At 41.7% G+C, this 21,071-nt stretch overlaps 1 protein-coding gene across 9 annotated transcripts in view; it reads right to left on the minus strand.

Moving 5' to 3' along the window:
- Window positions 1–21,071, minus strand: part of hdx (highly divergent homeobox) — an 86,453-nt gene that overhangs the window by 54,717 nt on the left and 10,665 nt on the right. For 6 of the 9 annotated variants that reach the window (XM_033030827.1, XM_033030829.1, XM_033030825.1 and 3 more), the window contains exon 2: window positions 20,168–20,280. In XM_033030827.1, coding sequence (XP_032886718.1) covers window positions 20,168–20,185 — 18 coding nt within the window. In that variant the 5' untranslated portion in view covers window positions 20,186–20,280. Of the gene's footprint in view, window positions 1–388; window positions 499–20,167; window positions 20,281–21,071 lie in introns of all 9 variants that reach the window. The other 3 variants (XM_033030828.1, XM_033030822.1, XM_033030823.1) reach the window with 2 other exon arrangements.

Genomic DNA, 21,071 nt, shown 5'->3' on the forward strand with positions numbered 1-21,071 from the left:
CATCATATTCATCTGCTGAATGTGTCTACGAGTCTTTCATGAACCAAATGTTTCTTATGATGGCAAGAACATTCCCGTGTTAAGTTCTATTCTTCACTTATGAATGTCTGTCTGTTGTTGCCCAACCACAGTGTATTCCTGCATTACACTGGGGCTGCAAACTCCTCTGGCTTCTCCAAATCTCACGTTGTAAGTGGAGATGATTTTCTATAGGAGGTTTTTCTTTCAACGGTAATGCACCCTCATGGTCTAGGAGGCAAGGGAATTGTGATTTAACCTTAATTGTTGTTTTAATGAACAGATAATGGACATTATGTTGTTCAGAGTATTGATCTGCAAGAAGCAACAGAAGAAATTGCCACGTCACTTTCCAAAGTAAATGCCTTACGTTGTCTCCCATTGTGAACCGTTGTGAACCGGCAGCCAGCAATTGTTGTCCTTGTTAAATTGTTTCACTTCTCTGCATACATTTTGTATTTATTACTTTTCACACAAATACTGTAAGACAGAATTTTTATTCCATAACTGAATTTTTTTTAGCAGTGACTTGTGAATCGCATACGGTTGCATTTCTGTTACCCGAACTGCAGTAATGCTGGCGTGCTGTATTTAATTTATCAATTATCTTGCAGAATCATACACTGTTATGCGTTATGATGAGTACATTCAGACTCAAGAGTAATGCGGGCGTGATTATGTACAAACACTTGAACGCATGTAAATCTAAAGAACCTTGAAAAGGAAAATCAATTAGAAGGCATGATTATGAAGAACAAGGCATAATGAACACACAAGGGAAGGGTACTCACTTAATCAATGCACACATTACGTTTGTCAATCCACTATTCAAAAAAAAAGAGCCTTTAAGGTTTATTATAATTCTTGTTCACATTTAGCTTATGCTATATCTAGAGTGATAGATGAGATTTAATCTAGTCTATGTTGGAGATCTTGACCGCATCAGCTTGATTAAAACAATTTGACTCATTGTCCTCAAAACATGGTGAAAGCTTCAGCTATTAACCTCCTTTGTACTGACACCAACTTCAAATAGTGAAGAAGAGTCCCGACCCGAAACGTCACCCTTTCCTTCTCTCCAGAGACGCTGTCTGTCCCGCTGAGTAACTCCTGCTTTTTGTGTCTATCTTCAGTTTAAACCAGCATCTGCAGTTCCTTCCTCTCCGTGCAACAGGTCAAAAGTTGAAATGACAACTGATCTTGCTGGTTACTCTTTCTTATCAAACTGTCAGCATGCACAAATCAGTCAGCTTTAAAAAGCAGGCTTGTTCACATTATTTCGTCAGCACAGATATTTCAAATGGTTTATTGGGCATTTCGAGAAAATACTTTGGTTATTTCACCAAAACGTCACCATCTAAACAAACATCAACCACACGTAATCAAACCACACGTCAACATAAGGTTCTAATTGGGCTCTTCAACAATCTCAAGAGACTCATTGCCGCGTCTTTAAAGTCAGAAGAAGCAGGTAAGTTACTCCATCACTTTCACATCCTCGGAGAATGCTGTACTTGACTGATTCACATTCTAATCATCTCCAAATCACCCGGGAGTGAGTTCACACACCAATTAAACTCATGGAGGAAATCGTCTCCAGGGAAGACAGATCATCTTAAAACCAGGACCAAATGGAAAGAAAACTTCCTAATAGGTACTCTAAACAATACATCCCTTGAATTTATTTTTCCTGGGCACGGATGTGACAAAACAAAATGCACATTCACCTACGCCATCTATTAAAAGTTAAATGGAGCAATGTCAAAGATTTGAGTTCTCCACAACACCTTTCAGATTACATCCAAAAACTCACACAAAAACCAAATTCATACTTCATCGCTTTGTACTAGACAATAGCTGTAAACAGTAGTTAGAAGGGTATTCACCTACACGGTATCTGGCTGTAATGTAGGTGAATACCTTTGTATCCTACAAATAATTATTTAGAAGGCAAATAAATCCAATGATTTTTACTCTCAAGAAAGTAGGGTGGTTAGGCCTATGTATTAATGAGAGTTCTCCAGTTCAGTTCAACACAACAACATGAACAAACAGTAGCTAGATTCCACTATCTAAAGTACTATGCCATCCTTCTCCACAATTTATTTTTTGTTAGCTTATATACAATTAATATATTGATTGAAAGTCACAGCATGGATACAGGCCTTGTGGCTCACTAATTCTATGTCAGCTAGCGCTCCCCCCTTCACAATAGAAATAAAAATCTGCAGATGCTGGTTAAGACACAAAAGGGCACAAAGGTCCAACTCAGCAGGTCCAAACGTCACCTATCCTTGTTGTCAGAGATGCTGCATGACCTGCCGAGTTACTCCAGCACTTTTTGTCCTTTTACCCATTCACACTAGTCTATATTATCCCACTTCCCAACCCCTACACTCTGGGGCAGTTTACAGATGCCAATTAACCTACAAACCCAGGCCTCTTTGAGAATGTCCACACAGACACACCCCTAGGTAAGGATCTAACCCGAGTCTCTGGCACGGTGAACCAGCAGCTCTACCAACTGCACCACTCTGCTGCTCCAAGGACAAAATAAAGAAAGTATAGAAAGCATCTCCAAGAACAAATTCAAGAATATTTGGAAGGAGTGAGATTACATTGGGTTTATAACTCCCATAGTTTTCCATCACTGGAGGTTTTTTTGTTTATTGCTTATATGCTGTCAAAAATCTAAGGGACTGATTGCATTTATATGATCAGTAACCAACATTCTGATTAAATATCATGGTTTCCAAAATACTGAGGTGTACCTTACTCTTTTCTTCATCGTGTTTTATTCTTTATTCACGAGACAGTCCTCTGCTAGGACTGAAAAGATTTTTAGTGATTTAGGATTTTCAATCGATGCACAGATTATTTATCCTCGCCGACTGTCACCCACCCAATGATAGCAAGAGAATCCAATCCACTTCACCAGACGAAACCGAACACCAAACTTTGTAGAGAGATAGGGCGGCATGGTGGCGCAGCCGTAGCGTTGCTGCTTTACAGCGCGAGAGACCCGGGTTTGATCCTGGCTACTTGTGCTGTCTGTACGGAGTTTGTCCGTTCTCCCTGTGACCAGGTGGATTTACTCCGAGAGCTTGGGTTCCCTCCCACACTCCAAAAACGTGCAGGTTTGTAGGTTAATTGGCTTGGTATGACTGTAAATTGTTCCTGGTGTGTGTGGGGTAGTGTCAATGTGCGGGGATCGCTGGTCGGTGCGGATTCTGCGGGCCAAAGGGCCTGATCCTGTGCTGTATCTCTAAACTAAACTAAACTAAATTATAGTTGAAATCAACTTAAATAATTAAAAAGTAACTAGGATCATTTTTGAAAAATGAAGTCAGCAGTTGATTAAGTCCATAACTGAAACCACCTGCTTTTTGAAAATCAGGTATCACTGATACTGGTCGTGGAACACATTAAAATTAGTTTGAGGAAACTTTGTAACAAGTTCTGGTTTTGAGATACTGTACGTAACAACCTTCATTACCATACTTCATGGCTGAAAAGGGTCTCGACCTGAAATGTCACCCATTCCTTCTCTCCATAGATGCTGCCTCACCCCTGCTGAGTTTCTCCAGCATCCTTTGTCTACCTATGGAATACTGTTCTGAGAGAGAGCTATAGAATACTGTTTCAAGAAAGAGCTAGATAGAGCTCTTGAAGATAGGTGTCAGGAGATATGGGGAGAAGGCAGGAACTGGCATGAAGAACCGTGTGGCCTACCCCTGCACCTATTGTCTATTGTCTGTGCAGATGGCAAAACATATTTTTGTCTTTAAATGGAGGAAGGCATGGAATAGTGTAGACTGAAAACATTTTTTATGTTGCATGAGTGGGCAATTTTAATCTAAAGGGTTCCAAGTCATGAATATTGTTGTTTACATCCATCAGAATATTAATGCTTTTATATTATTAACAATTTAATTCAGAATTTATGACAGTTATTATGGAAAGTGAACACTGCAATTCAGATATGCTACTATTCTTCCACTGCTGAATAATATTTTAGGAAATGATGTATTTGAGGGTTATATTGACATCATATTCATATTCTGCTCTTATTTGCAGGAAGTACCACAGTCAAAAGGCCAGAGGAATATTAGGAATAAAACAGTTCACACAATATTCATGCTCTGATCCAAGAACTGTGTGGCATATTTAACCTTTCCTTCATTCTGGAAAAAAATCATTTTGGTTGGTGAACAAACTTCAACAAACAAATACTTGAACAATGAGCTTGAGATAAGATGATCTTCGACGCTTCATTCAGTGAATACAGATGAGTATTGCAACTCCATAACAATCTGGAAGCACTATGGCACAATGAGTGGAACCACCGACTCGCAGTGTTGGAGAACTGGATTCAATCCTGACCTCTGCTGCTGTATTTTTTAAGTTTAGTTTAGAGATACAGCGCAGAAACAGGCACTTTCGGCCCACAGAATCCGCGCCGACCAGCGATCCCCGTACTTTAACACTATCCTATACCCACTAGGGATAATTTTTACATTTACCAAGCCAATTAGCCTACAAACCTGTACGTCTTTGGAGTGTGGGAGGAAACCGAAGATTTCGGAGAAAACTCACGCAGGTCACGGGGAGAACGTACAAGCTCCGTACAGACAGCACCAGTAGTCGGGATCGAACCCGGGTCTCCGGCGCTGCATTCGCTGTAAGGCAGAGACTCTACCGCTGCGCCACCGTGACCGTCTAACTGTCTATTTGCAGTTTGCTCATTCTCCGTGACCGCGTGGGTTTCTTACAGGTGCTCCAGTTTCCTTCCCTTCCCGAAGATGCAGATTAATTGGTATTTCTAAATTCCCCCTCATGTTCAGATGAGTAGTGGAATCCGGAGGGGAAATATAAAATGGGATTAATGAAATATTAATGTCAATGGATAGGTTATGAGAGATAGGACTGTTTGTTGCAGAGATAGGAGTGTTCGGTGAACTTCTGTAACAGTTTCGGCGACAAAACATGGCGACACTTGTGTACTGCCGAGGTGAGGTCTGTTACATTATTTTATCGGGTTGCATGTAAAACAAAGTATTTCACTGTACCTTGGTACATGTGACAATAAAGTATCAATGAATCATTGATGTTACAGACTTAGTGGACTGATTGTCGGCGGAAGCTTGCGGCCTTTTCAGGACGGACGATGACAGAGAGGTCAACATTTGTGACAAGATGAACACGAGAAGAAGAAGAGTGGGCTGAAGAGCCTGTTTATATCGATGTGCTGTATATATTTATAGAAACATAGAAACATAGAAAATAGGTGCAGGTGTAGGCCATTCGGCCCTTCGAGCCAGCACCGCCATTCAATATGATCATGGCTGATCATCCAACTCAGTATCCCGTACCTGCCTTCTCTCCATACCCCCTGATCCCTTTAGCCACAAGGGCCACATCTAACTCCCTCTTAAATATAGCATTAAATATTATGAATCTGTGCATACATTTTAAAGGGGGATAATATTTTACTGTCCATTCCATATCTTCAACAGCGAACATTTAAAGCTTCATCATACATTTGCAACTGAAAAGAGCACAGACAAAGACCATGACTGCAAAACTAGTATATTTTACAATTATATTAACTACTTTAAAATCCCATTAATAGCAACATTAAGATTCAAGCCGAGTAGATTTATGAGCAGTGAAGTTAGACAGAAGCAGGAACTACTGAATACCAGATGCATTTGACTCTTTAATGATCAGGCCTATCTACTTCTATTTGTTCAGCCCATCACTTAACTCACCTAACCATCTTCCTGCATGCACTGCTGATCTAAACCACTTGGCCCCTTATGTTCTTTATTTTCCTTTATCTCGTTAAATATCTTCATGTTTCACAGCATCGATGTACGGTTAAGGTCTGACATTATGAATCAAGTTTCTACAACTTGGCTAGGGAGCTGGAATTAAGAAAGCATAAATGGAATTTATTGATGTCTCTTCTACTATGGTTAATGAAAATTAGCTTCCTTGCTGCTATTACACAGCATTTAATATCAGAATGGAACAAGGCAATGCTAGCTCGCAAATGAAATATAAGATGCTAATGGCCTTTTATTAGTACAATACACCAGTATTATTTCAGGAATAATGGTTGGAAACAGACTGTATTGTGAAGTAGCAATTGCTGCTTAAAACAGTTTCAGCAATTACTTTACTTCCAGCAGATTTAAGCCCTTTAAGACCTGAAGAAGGGTCTTGACATGAAACATCACCCATTCCTTCCATCCAGAGATGCTGCCTGTCCTGCTGAGTTACTCCAGCATTTAGTGTCTATCTTTGGTGTAAACCAGCATCTGCAGTTCCTTCCTACATATTAAACCCTTAAAACATGCTCTGCCATACAGTATGCTAACAAACACAAATAGCTTGGGGATAGAATTCCTTTTGCTTGGGCAATGTCATGTAAAAGGAAAAATAATTAGTAATGATTATGGCATTTAGTTCAAAATGATTTGTGGAGTCATCTACCATGGGAAGTGGTGGAAGCCAAATTGCTGGATATTTAAGGAGGTAGGCTGCTTTCTCCCCCAAAAGGCATGAAATGATCAGAAATATGGTATTGAGGGAAGATGAGCCATGATCTTATTGAATGCTGGAGCAGGCATGAAGGACCAAACAGCCTACACTGCCATCACTATGTATGTTTCTTTGACTGACGCTACATGCAAGGAAATTATATGGAAAGTAAGATTTTAAAACTGTGACACAAGTACATTATTTTTCAGCTCAGTTTTCACTGAGTGGCTCTCCTGCATTCTAAAAGGGCATCAGATTCAGTGCAATCTCCAATGTCAATATTTTTTCAATAAAGATGTTTGTCAGGTACATGTGCTAGAGTAACCTTGTTAGCTTTCACTGTGCGTTATACTAGCATTCACGAACTGTTAAGATTAATTACTTTTAACTGGAAAAGTTGCTTGGGGTAAGTATGAACAAAAGGCAAGACTTGTTTTTCTTGCAGAGCATGTACACAATTATCTAACACAAATGAAGAATGCTCTATTGATTTGAAGTCTGAACCAGATGATACAATGCATGAATTATTCCTGATCCAAAGCATTAGGGGCAGCTCAGAAGGCGCTGCACATCTGACTTAGTAATTACAAGCAATGTAAAATATCATCGTCGGACATGAAGAAACAACCTTCCTGCTGGTTACCTACACTTACATCGCAATATGTCCAGAAACAGACCATTTAGCCCTACCAGTCCTCTCCGCTAGTTATGCAACAATCATGACTCCTCTAGCCGATCCAAACTAAATCTATTAGTCATTAGCCATTACCCAGCCAAATCTATTAGCCATTTAATTGCATTTCCCTCATGTGCTTGACCAGCCTTTTCCCTTCAATGCATTTACAACATTCACACCAATCATTCACTTAAGGACACAAGGAGTAACAGCGGGTCAGGCAGTATTTCTGGACAACGTGGATAGGTGACATTTTGGATCGTGACTGATTGTTGGTGGGGTGGATGAGGGGAGGGGAGGGGGGAGAAAGCTGGGAGAGCGGAGAGAGCAGCACAAAGTGTGGCAGGCAATAGATGGACACAGGCGAAGGGGTTTTCACTCACTGTTCACTTGACCAGCCTTCCCTTAAATGCATTCACACTATTCACTTCAACCATAGCCCTGTTAGTTCTCACAGAACTCAGTTCTGTTTAGTTTATTGTCACATGTATCGAGGTACAGTGAAAAGCTTTTGTTGCTTGCTATCCAGTCGACAGAAAGACAATACATCATTAATCTCTCTCTCCACACGAACACTCTCACCACTCTTTAGTCAAAGATATCTCTTCTGCATTATCCATTTGATTTTTTGGGTGACTACTTGATATTGATGATTTCTTGTTATACTCTTCTGCACAATGGAAATTACCTGTCTCCATTCACTTCATCAAAAAAAGAAATCATAATTTAAAAATCTATCTGATCACCCTCACTGTTTTGTTCTCACTTCTGAGCATCTTTTCCTGATAATGGTATCAAGCTGTCTTCATGCCCCTCTAATATCTTTGTACAACAAGGCAGTATTCTAAGTTATTTAATCATGATTGAGGACTGTTTGAGCAGAATTTTCTTTTTACCAGCTTGCTAACCAGTGACATTTCTTTTACAGATTGGTGCATCTGTACTTTGAGATCTCTTTGTTTCATCACCCTTGGTTTTATCTCTCACCTTGCCATGTATAAATCATCTTAGTCTTCATATTCAAATACATTATCTGTGGAGCATTTCTTTAGAAAATTATCTGCCCATTTTTCAAGTTTATTTCTTGCTGTTCTTAATATTGGCAGGTCCTCTCTATCTCCCCCCCCCCCCCCCCCCCCCCACCACCAAACTAATTAGCATTATCTGTAAATTTAGAATGCCTTTTTGATTACAGAGTCCAAGTTGTTACAGTAAACTCCACCAGTAATGCTCCCTATCCTCTTCCACTGTGAATAACAATCCTGTGATCCCAGCCAGTTATCCATTCTTCTACATTTTCCTTGCCTCAACATTCTGACCTTGCTCATCAGTATATTATGTGCTACCTTAATAAAGGTCCTTTAAATATCTCCATAAATCCCATCTACTCCATGAACAGAGCCTATTCTCTTCTTCAACTTCTGAAAAGAAAGAGTAAAGTTGTTCAAGTGATACGACAGTTTTGAAAGTAGACAAAAATTTTGGAGAAACTCAGCGGGTGAGGCAGCATCTACGGAGCGAAGGAAATAGGCGACGTTTCGGGCCGAGACCCTTCTTGAGTCTGATATGGGGATGGAGGGGGCGGGAAGAAGAAAGGAAGAGGCGGAGACAGTGGGCTGTGGGAGAGCTGGGAAGGGGAGGGGAAAGAAGCAGAAAGCTGGAACTACCTAAAATTCAAAGTCAATGTTCATACCGCTGGGGTGTAAACTACCCAAGCGAAATATGAGGTGCTGCTCCTCCAATTTACGGTGGGACTCACTCTGGCCATGGAGGAGGCCCAGGACAGAAAGGTCGGATTCGGAATGGGAGGGGGAGTTGAAGTGCTGAGCCACCGGGAGATCAGGTTGGTTAATGCGAACTGTGCGGAGGTGTTGGGCGAAGCGATCGCCAAGCCTATACTTGGTCTCACCGATGTAGAGAAGTTGACACCTAGAGCAGCGGATGCAATAGATGAGGTTGGACGAGGTGCAGGTGAATCTCTGCCGCACCAGGAAAGACTGCTTGGGTCCTTGGATGGAGTCAAGGGGGGAGGTAAAGCTACAAGTGTAGCATTTCCTGCGGTTGCAAAGGACAGTGCCAGGAGGGGAGGTGGTTTGGGTGGGAAGGGACAAATTGACCAGGGAGTTACGGAGGGAGCGGTCTCTGCGGAAAGCCAAAAGGGGAGGAGATGGGAAGTTGCAGCCAGTGGTGGGATCCCGTTGGAGGTGGCGAAAGTGTCGGAGGATTATTTGTTGTATGTGATGGCTGGTAGGGTAGAAGGTGAGGACAAGGGGGACTCTGCCCTTGTTACGAGTGGGGAGATGGGGAATGAGAGCAGAGTTACGGGGTATAGAAAAGACCATGGTGAGAACCACATCTATAGTAGAAGAGGGGAACCCCCGTTCCCTAAAGAATGAAGACATCTCCAATGCCCTGGTTTGGAACACGTCATCCTTGGTGCAGATGCGGCGTAGACGGAGGAATTGGGAGTAGGGGACAGTTTTGAAGTCACTGTTGACTGTTATATTTGTTCAACTTGTTCCTCTCTGGTAGAGACGACACTATTTTAGCTATTGTCAATGACAACCTGGCTAATCTCTAGCCCTGGGATATTTCTCTGCCTCCTCCTAGATATGAGTATTAGATTTCATTTGATCATGTGAAATACTGCCTCTGCGATTTCTTTTATTAGATTCCTATCTGGTGCAGGATTTTATCCTCCAGGCTTTACTGGTTTATTTAATATATCCCCTTCTTCTATTTTAAGTGTGCCTGTCTCACGACAACTCACCATCTGATATCATGCTCATCACTTATCTCTCATTAGTAAATAGCAAAGCAACATAATGATTGGATGTTTCTACCATTTCTCTATTAAAGTCATAGTCAGATAGCACAGAAACAGACCATTCTGCTCAACTTGCCATGTCGACCAACCTAAGCCATCTACGCTCGTACCACCTTCCCGCATTTGGCCCATATCCTTCCAAATCTTCCTATCCATGTACCTGTCCAAATGGTGTTAAATGTTGTTATCGTATCTGCCTCAACTACCTCCTCTGGCAGCTCGTTCTCTAAACTTACTATCCTCTCTGTGAAAAAGTTGTCCCTCTTGTTTCTGTTAATTCTTTCCCCTCACACCTCAATCCTATGTCCGCTGGTTCTCGATTCCCCTACTCCGGCCAAAAGACTCCATGCATTTACTCTATCTATTCCCCTCATGATCTTATAGACCTCTATAAGATCACCCCTCATCCTTCTGGGCTCCAAGGAATAAAGTCCTCGTCTGCCCAAACCCTCCCCATAGCTCAGCCCCACATGTCCTGGTAACATAAATCTTCTTTGCACTCTTTCCAGCTTAACAACATCTTTCGTATAGCAGGGTGACCAAAACTGAACACAATACTCCAAATGCCTCTCCAACGCCTTGTACCTATGTTTTTAACAATCTTTTTCTTAATGGCCCCATTCTCATTCTTTTTATTGGTCTCCAAAAAAAATTGCTATTTTGTTTTTTAATTTACGTTCCTTGATTTCACAGTTCCTCTTTTTTAAATATGGCAAACAGGCGTCACATCAACTATGTAAGGTAACAGTTGTAAATAAGAATTACATGTACACCACACATAGAAAGCCCACATCGATTTAACATTTTATAAAATTGCCTTTCCATACTCCTTAACTTAAAAAAAAACAAAGGAATAAACCTTCATACAATAATGACTACAGTACCAGTTTAAACCATTAAAGTACAAGAGAATAACTGGGAATCAATAAGAAACAAGAAATAAGTCAGAGGGTAGTTAATCTGTGGAATTCATTGCCACAGATGGCCATGGAGGCCAAGTCAGTGGATATTTTTAAGGCAGAGATCGACAAATTCTTGATTAGAACGGGTGTCAAGGGTTATGGGGAGAAGGCAGGAAAATGGGATTAGGAGGCAAAGATCAGCCATGATTGAATGTCGGAGTGGACTCAATGGGCCGAATTATCTAATTCTACTATAACTTGTGAACTTGTGAAGAAACAGATTTAAGAATAAGAAGCAATGGACACCTCGTGAAGTGACGTCTGATGTAATATGTGGTTGTTGTGAATCATACCTTTTTTATTTCTTACCAATGATTCACATCTAGAGATCAATACTGTCCACTGGGAGTGCAGGAAACTTTCATTTTGTTTGCCAAAGGAATGGAAAATGTTCTCAGAGCAATCAATTGAGGAGAAATTAGGTGAATCTGATGATGCCATTAATCTCAAAATTATCAGAAAATCTGAATAAATGACTCCCAATGACTCCAAAGATTACAGCAAAACAGTTTCAATCAGCTGGCTTCATTCTAATTCTGGGTTAAGTGTACAAGGTGCAAAAATAATTTTGATCAATAAACAGGGTGATGGAATCAAGATCAGTGGTGTTAAATGAGATGCACCTGCAGTGCATTGAGCTACACTAACAGCATGTTTCAGCAGGTAGACAAAAATGCTGGAGAAACTCAGCGGGTGAGGCTGCATCTATGGAGCGAAGGAATAGGTGACGTTTTGGGTCGAGGCCCTTCTTCAGACTGACGGTCTTCAGCAGGTGGTTTCTTTGCAGCTCCAATGTCTGCAGAGGTAATGAGTTACCAAACGGAAAAATAATTACTGTAGATGCCGAGATTCAAAAATAAAGTTAACTCTTAGTTGACTCTTCTTCAGAGTTCCAATGTGGGTAAATGGCGTGAAATGTTAACTTTATTTCTCTCTTCACAGATGCTGCCTGACGTGCTGAGTGTTTCCATCATTTATTTCAGAAGAGAAAGAACACTTGGGCCGCCTGCATGGGCTCGGTTGTTGCTCTGACACCATGACATAAGGTCCCCCATCTCTTTCCGTACTTCATCTCATCGTTGTTGTTAATCCGACCAACAGCAGAGATATCATCAGCAAATGTAAAAGATGGAGTTGGTGTCTGAAGGGTCGCGGCCCGAGGCGTCGCCTATCCATGTTCTCCAGGGTTGCTGACTGACCTGCTGAGTTACTCCAGCAGTTTGTGTATCTTTTTTTGCAAACCAGCAACTGCGGATCCCGGTTTCATCGAGTTGGCATTGTACTTGGCCATACAATCTTGGGTGTACAGGGAACAGAGCAAGGGACTGAGCGCACAACTCTGAGGTGCACCAGTATTGAGGATCAGGGTAGAATAATTCTTATAGACCAATTCCAACCAACTGTGGCTGCTGGTCAGGAAGTCCAGTAACAAGTTGCAGATGGAGGCCAAGGTTCAGAAGTTTACTGATGATCTTATCTGCTATTATGGTGTTGATGGCTGAGCTGTAATCAATGAATAGCATCCCAACATCGGTGTTCTTTATGTCAAGGTGATTCAGGACTAAATGTAGCACAAGAGTGATAAAGTTTTTCATTGACCTGTTTTCCCTGTACACAAGTTGTAGGGGATCCAGATTCTCTGGAAGACTGATGCAAATGAGGGCTATTACCAATGTTTCCACACATCGCCCTTGACTTCCAAAATTTGTCAATGAGAGTAAGATTTGTTCACTTCAGTAAGAGGAAGAAATCTTGACATTTGATTATAAAACCAAGACGAAGTTCAGTTGGAGCTCGTAGTGTTCAATAGTCTGATGGTTGTTGGGTGAAAGCTGTTCCTGAACCTGGACGTTACAGTTTTCAGTTCAGTTTAGTTTATTGTCACGTGTACCGAGGTAACCAGTTGTGTGCTAACCAGTCAGCAGAAAGACAATACATTACACTTGCTCCATTTACAGTGTACAGATACATGATAAGGGAATAACATTTAGTGCAAGGTCAAGCCAGCAAAGTTCGATCAAGGATAGTCCGAAGATCACCAAAGAGGTAGATAGTACTTCAGCACTGGTCTCTGGTTGTGGTAGGATGTTTCAGTTTCCTGATAACAGCTGAAAAGAAACTGTCCCTGAATCTGGAGGCGTGCGTTTTCACACCTTTTGCCAGATAGGAGAGGGAAGAAGAGGCAGTGGTCATGGTGCAACTCATCCTTGATTATGCTGCTGGCCTTGCCGAGGCAGCATGAGTATAAATGTTGTCAATAGCAGGGAGGTTGGTTTGTGTGATGGTCTGGGCTGCGTCCACAATTCGCTGCAATTTCTTGCGGTCTTGGATGGAGCTGTTCCCAAATCAAGCTGTGATGCAACCTAAGAAAATGCTTTCTATCGTGCATCTGTAGAAGTTGGTGAGAGTTGTAGGGGACATGTCAAACATCCTAAGCCTTCTAAGGAAGTAGAGGCGTAGGTGTGCTTTCTTGGTTGTTGCTTCAATATGGGTGGTCCAGGAGAAGATGTTGGTGATATTGACTCCTCGGCATTTGAAGTTTTCAAGTTTTCAAACTCCTGTACCTCGTTCCCAACGGCAGAAGTGAAATAAGATCGTGCACAGGGTGGTGTGGGTCCTTGATGATGCTGGCAGCCTATTTGAGCCCATATCACAGTGATCTAATTATCCGATAGATTAGGTTTCAGGGGCTGGATGTCCTACAACTGTTCCTACATTGTCTTGGCATTCAATACTACCTCCATTCAAGTTCAAGTTTATATACATCACAGTGAGATACACGTACAAGGAAAATCCATCACAGGCACATGGACAAACAAAAACAAATTACATATAATTTATACAAAAATGACACATAAAATCCTAAAAGAAAATTGTACAAAACAAGACATCAGTGAAAAAACAGAATTAGGAAAACAAAAAGAAGTCCACAGTGACATGTTCTATTGTCGAGGTAGGATTAGGGTGATGTAGCTTGGTGCAAGAATCTGATAGTTGCAGGTAAGTAGCTGTTCCTGAACCAGCTATTTGGGACATCAGGCTTCTATACCTCCAGCCCAATGGTAGCAGTAAAAACAGGGCATGGTCCGGATAGTGGGCTTCCTTAATGGTAGATGCTGCCTTGATGATGCAGCGCCTCATGTCGATGTTCTCAATGGAGTGGAAGACTGTGCCTGTGGTAGAGCAGCCCGAGTCCATGACCCCTACAGAAACTGCCATACCATGCATGATGCAAGCAGTTAGAATACTTTCTTCTTACATCATTTGTTCGAGTATTCAAAGACATACCGAATCTCTTTAAACTTCTAAATGAAAGTGGAAGTGCTGGTGCATCTTGTTTGTGAGTGCATCTATGTGCTGGACTCAGGACTGATCATCTGTGATGTTAACGTTTAAGAATTTGACGCTGTTAACTCTCCACACCCGACCCACCAATAAACACTAGCGCGTGGTCTCCGGACTTCCTCTTTCGGAAGTCAATGGTCAGTTACTCGGTCTTGTTGACTCTGAGCGAGAGGTTGTTGTTGCAGGGACCACTCAACCAGATGTTCTACCTCTCTCCTGTACGCTGACTCATCACTACCCACGATTCGGCCGATCACGGTGCTGTCGCCGGTAAAGTTATGGATGCTGTAGTCCAGGAACTACAGATGCTGGTTTACACCGTAGACTCAAAATGCTGGAGTCTTCTTCTTGCATATGGCGTGCACAGCCTAAAGTTGTAGGACAGCTTGTTCTATTTGATCTTATTTGATTGTGCACGCCAGGTTGATTGCATTCGTCGAAACAGGGCGGACCACATGAAGGTTGCAATCTCCCACCCCAATGCTGGAGTAACTCGACGGAACAAGCAGCCTCTCTGGATAGAAGGAATGGGTGATGTTTCAGGTCGAGGCCCGTCTTCACACTGACAGCCATGGGAGAGGGGAGTCTAGAGATATAGAAGGATAAGGTGTGAAAACAACAGATCAAATGTAGAATGGTTCATTGTTAGGTGAGGGGAAGGTGGCAACATGGTATACGATCAGAAGATGGGGAGAGAGCTGTGCTTCATCTCACAGTCATGGGTGTAAAGAGAGGAGACCAGGAGACTAAGCCGACAGCCTTGAGATGCGGTGTTGATAATCAGTGAGGAGATGTTGTTACTGATCCACACTGATGAAGCTTTGCCGATGAGGACCTCAAGGGTCCAGTTGCAAAGGAAGGCAGGGAAGTCCAGTGAGCAGATCTTGAGGAGTTTGTAGGGAATAGATGTTAATAATAATGCCACGCTGCATTATATCGACAACAGCAGCCTGATATATGTGTTCTTGTTATCGAGATGGTCCAGGACAGAGTGAGATAGCATTTGCTGTTGACCTGCTGTGGCGATAGGCAGGTCATTTCTGAGAGGGCTGTTGAACTGTGCCATATTCAACCTGTCAAAGCACGTTATTACGACTACCAGACAGTAGTCATTGATGCAGATCGCCATGCTCTTCTTGGGCACCGTTACCCCTTTGAAGCAGGTGGGAACTTCAGACTGCAGAAGGAAGAGGATGAAAATGTCCTTGAATACTCCAGCTAGTTGGTCTGCACAGGTCTTTAGTACTTGGCCAGCCAACATTCGTGGATTCAACCTCTGGCCTTGGCATCAGAGACTGAGATCACAGGGTGGTCAGTGACTGTGGAGGCTTGTGTAGACATTGGTATTACTGTATACTGCTAGCTCTTGCAGTACACTCATAGCTCCACAAAGGCAGGAATGTATAACTGCTCCCTGTCGGTACGGCTACAAAAGTACTGGAGCGTGATGGTGAAAGTTGATTCACAACCAATTGTGGGAGGATCTCCAAAGACACTAAAATTAAAATGCCAACTGAATGGCATTCCTGATGTACTGTCATCACAGAGACCTTCCATCAGTGGGATCAGATGAGGGGTGAATTTCAGAAAAATGACACAGGGGATATTAGTTCCAAGGCCTTATCACCCTATAATCAGAATTTTCTCAGATCTCCACAAATAATAAATGTGGTGTTTTGGGACATCTATTTGAAAACAAATCCTATCAATCCCTGCTTTTCTCTTTTGACAACTTCTATACTGAACCAGCAAACTCCAGCAATTCAAGGCTCTGGAAACGTTTTCTGGGAAAGCAAATGTGTACATTTTAAATAAGCAGTTGTTTTGTTGTCTTAAAAAAAAAATCAACATTTATAGCATCACTAGGACGGGATGGTAGGTGCACAACATTTACATGACAACGCAACTGCAATTAAGGTTAGAGATAAGGTGGCAAATTTCCATTATCTAGCAACATTATGTCCCCAGACCCACAAAAGAAAAAGCACAGAAACAAGCCATTTGGTTCAAACAGTCCTTCCCAGCATCAGGGTTTCACACAAGCCTTTGCCAAACTCTCCTGAGACAAGTCAGCATTGTCTTCTCTTCCCTTCTCTGTCATGCGCTTTTTCAATCTGCTTTTAAATGTACTTACACAATTAATTTTAACCACTTTGTGCACAAGTGATGCCATAGTCTAACCATTCTCCACAGAAATAAGTTTCTTCTGAATGCCCCATTGGATCTATTGTTGACTGTCTTGTGTTGATGACCTCAATTTCATGGGGTCTTTCCCGACAAATAGAAATATTCCTTTACGTTTAACTTTTCAAAACTTATGTTTTAAAGATCTCCATTCAGTGAGCCTTAGCCTTTCTTTCTCCAAGAGAAAAAAAGACACTGTTCACCCTTCTTTTAATATAGTGTCATCTCTGTGATCTCCTCGGCACCCACTCAAATGACTTGATATTCTTACAATATGGGAAACAGAACTGCATGCAGTATTTCAAATGTGGTCCAAACATGATTCATGGTAGGTGAGCAAAGCTTTGCCAGGGGTTACGGGGAGAAGGCATGAGAATGGGGTTAGGAGGGAGAGATACATCAGCCATGATTGAAGGGCAGAGTAGACTACATGGCCTAATTCTGCTCCTAAACCTATTACCTTTGCTGATGTTCTATCTTATCCTTCTGGAAAACAATCCATGTGCGTGGATTTTAATTTGATGGCCTTGGCATAACTTGTTAATGTTGGGTGCATTTGTACGCAATCTCTCCGACTACAAATGCTGGATGCCGATAGTTGTTGCACTACGCACCCTCTCCATTCCTGTCAAAATTGTTTTACCTCACCTTTTTTCACTTCCGTTGCCAATCATTTAACATTCTACAGCTCATTCAAGTCTTGTTAAAAAAAATGTTTCCTGTCCCTTTACATTTCAATATGCCTCTCCCCCATCCACATCTGCTGCAAATTTAGATGTGTTCTTGATTGCAGAGACTAAATCTTCAATGTAAATTGTGAGCAGCAGCAGCAGCAGACCCAGCACCGATGCTTGTGGATCAGCAGTATGCATCATCTTCCTCTGCAAATACCGACCATAACTCCCACTTTAGGCTGCTTGTCCTGCAGCCAGTAATCTCTTGCACAACACATCCACTGAATCCACATTCCCTAACTTTATTTATTAGTTAACCGTATCAAGGCTCTTTCGAAAACCTGAGTAAAGTTACAGTGTCCGCCATAATGTTTGGGACAAAGACCCTTCATTTATTTACTTGCCTCTGTACTTCACAATTTAAGATTTGTAATAAGAAAAAAAATCACATGTGCACATTGTCAGATTTCATTAAAGGCCATTTTTATACATTTTGGTTTCACCATATAGAAATTACAGCTGTGTTTATACATAGACCCCCCCCATTTCAGGGCACCATAATGTTTGGGACACATGGCGTCACAGGTGTTTGTAATTGCTCATGTGTGTTTAATTGCCTCCTTAATCAATCAATCAATTATATTTGTTCAGCACATTTAAAAAAAAAACTCACGTTGACCAAAGTGCTGTACATCAGTTCAGGTACTAATGTGCTACATACAATGGTACACAGACCTAACAATACATACATAAACTGTTACAGCGCCCCCTCAGAGGGACTCAAAAACACTAGGGAGTAGAAATAGGTTTTGAGCCTCGATGGTGGGGGCAGTTCTGATGAGGAGAGGGATGCTATTCCACAGTCTAGGTGCTGCAACCGCAAAAGCGCGGTCACCCCTGAGCTTAAACCTAGACCGTATAAAATGTATAAAAATTGGGGATAGTCAGTAGCCCCAAGTCAGCCGACCTGAGGGACCTGGAGGTAGAATGGCGGGTTAGAAGATTTTTGCTTTGGGGGGGGGGCAAGCCCGTTAAGGGCTTTGTATACGAATAAGAGGAGCTTATTAATCCAGGTATAAAATAGCTTATTAATGCAGGTGTAAGAGAGCTCTCAGCACCGAGTCTTTCCTCCAGTCTTTCCATCACCTTGGGAAACTTTTATTGCTGTTTATCAACACGAGCACCAAAGTTGTGCTAATGAAAGTCAAAGAAGCCATTATGAGACTGAGAAACAAGAATAAAACTGTTAGAGACATCAGCCAAAACTTAGGCTTACCAAAATCAAGTTTTGGAACATCATTAAGAAGAAAGAGAGCACTGGTGAGCTTACTAATTGCAAAGGGACTGGCAGGCCAAGGAAGACAGCAAGACAATGATCCCAAACATACTGCTGAACCAACAAAGGAGTTTTTCAAAGCTAAAAAATGGTCGATTCTTGAGTGGCCAAGTCAATTACCCGATCTGAACCCAATTGAGCATGCCTTTTATATGCTGAAGAGAAAACTGAAGAGGACTAGCCCCCAAAACAAGCATCAGCTAAAGATGACAGAGCATCACCAGAGAAGACACCCAGCAACTGGTGATGTCCATAAATCGCAGACTTCAAGCAGTCATTGCATGCAAAGGATATGCAACAAAATATTAAACATGACTACTTTCATTTACATGACATTGCTGTGTCTCAAACATTATGGTGCCCTGAAATGGGGGGGACTATGTATAAATACTTCTACATGGTGAAACCAAAATGTATAAAAATGGTCTTTATTAAAATCTGACAATGTGCACTTTAATCACATGTGATTGTTTTTCTAGTACAAATCTCAAATTGTGGAGTCCAGAGGCAAGTAAATAAATGATGAAGAAGGGTTTCGGCCCGAAACGTCGCCTATTTCCTTCGCTCCATAGATGCTGCTGCACCCGCTGAGTTTCCCCAGCAATTTTGTGTACCTTAAATAAATGATGGGTCTATGTCCCAAACATTATGGAGGACACTGTACATCTACTATATTGTTGTCTTATGAATGATTGAATGCTGGCACAGGTTACCTGAAAAGAAAGTTTTCCAGCAGTCATTGAGCATAAAACAAACTGCATCCCTTCCAACTATTGTATATTCAAGGCTCGTTTGCATGGCCTCATGGTGTCAGTGTGAATCAAATTACACTCTAGCTTTCCAATTAAAGTCTGTATATTCAAAACAGAATCTCTCCACCTTCCAACTGTGGCTGACATGTGAATGTTACTTGAAAAAGTATCTCATCTGTTACTCTAAATGGAGCACAGCAGATTTTAAGTTTTTTAACAACCAACTGAATTACTTTTCCAACGTTCTACCTTTCTTGGTTCTTGGTTGGTTACTTGGTCCTCCAAAATATTCCAACTGGAATTTAAACTGGTATTATCTATACTTTTCAGTCTCATCTATGGTATTTCAGTATCATCTATACTTCCAGTCTTGCACAACAAGCGGGTCAAGGTGGCGCAGTGGTAGAGTTGCTGCCTCACAGTGCCAGTGACCCGGGTTCGATCCTGACTATGGGTGCTGTCTGTACGGAGTTTGTACGTTCTTCCCATGACCTGCGTGGGTTTCTCTACACTATCTCCCGTTTCCTCCCACACTCCAAAGACGAACAGGTTTGGAGTTTAATTGGCTTGGTGTAAGTGTAAATTGTCCCGTGTGTGTGTGTGTGTGTTGACTAGGGTTAATGTGTGGAGATTGCTGGTTGGCGCAGACACAGTGGGCCGAAGGGCCTGTTTCCATACTGTATCTCTAAACTAAACTAAACTCAGCCAGAACTGGAGTAATTATAAGAAATGCTTTGGTTGCCTTGGTACAGGTTATGCAAGCCCAGATTCCCTTGCATCTACCCTTCCAAAACAGCAAGTGCCTTATGAATTCATCTGATCACATTTTGCATCAATTCAATCATACCTGTGGACAATCCCCCATTCTGTTTGGCTCCTGACCCTGCTGTCACATTCGATCGAGGATAACTTTGCAAGTCAAGATTGCTGCTCCACCTTGCACTTCGCGATTCCTCAGCTGGAGGTGAAACCAGTGATTTATAAAAATACAACAAATACAACTGGCTTCTTCTAAAGGAGTAACGTCAACATTTGGGAAAGGTATGATTGAGCAACAAGAACATAATTACACCTAAAGGACACAGAGTGCTGGAGTAACTCTGCGGGGCAGGCAGCATCTCTGGAGGACATGGACAGGTGACATTTCGGGTCGGGACCATGTTCTCCAGTGATGCTGCCTGACCCGCAGAGTTACTCCTCAACTTTGTGTCCTCTTTTGTAAACCAGCATCTGCAGTTCCTTGTTTCTGCATAATTACACCTATGGTGATTGGAGGCGTGCCATTTAATGCAATGAATGAACAGTCTATATTCCATTACCTGACAAAACACACAAATGTGTTTACAATGGCTCAAATACTGTGCATGTACAGTGCTCTTTTAGTTAACTGTTGATTGTTGAAAGTTCACTTTGTCAACTCGAACATAATCCCACAGGTGGCTGTTGCAATTAAAATAATTATTGAAAAATGATTGTCAAGATGCAAACCACAACAAAATGGCCTCCAAAGAAGTCATAAATCACATGAGTGCAGACTTGTTTCCCTTCAGCACATAATTTGCAAGTAATACTCCAAAAACAAATCATTCTGGTAAATTGATTAATCTTATCCAAATAGCAATAGTAACACACACACACATGCACAAACTAATATTTACATTTTAAGTGCAGATGCTATAATAAATGCACATCTTGCTATGAAGTTATTTGATTTAAGTTATAATATTTGTACTTGCTGTGTACATTAGCTT

This window comes from Amblyraja radiata, chromosome 12 (genome assembly GCF_010909765.2).
Source record: "Amblyraja radiata isolate CabotCenter1 chromosome 12, sAmbRad1.1.pri, whole genome shotgun sequence".
NCBI classification, from domain to species: domain Eukaryota; kingdom Metazoa; phylum Chordata; class Chondrichthyes; order Rajiformes; family Rajidae; genus Amblyraja; species Amblyraja radiata.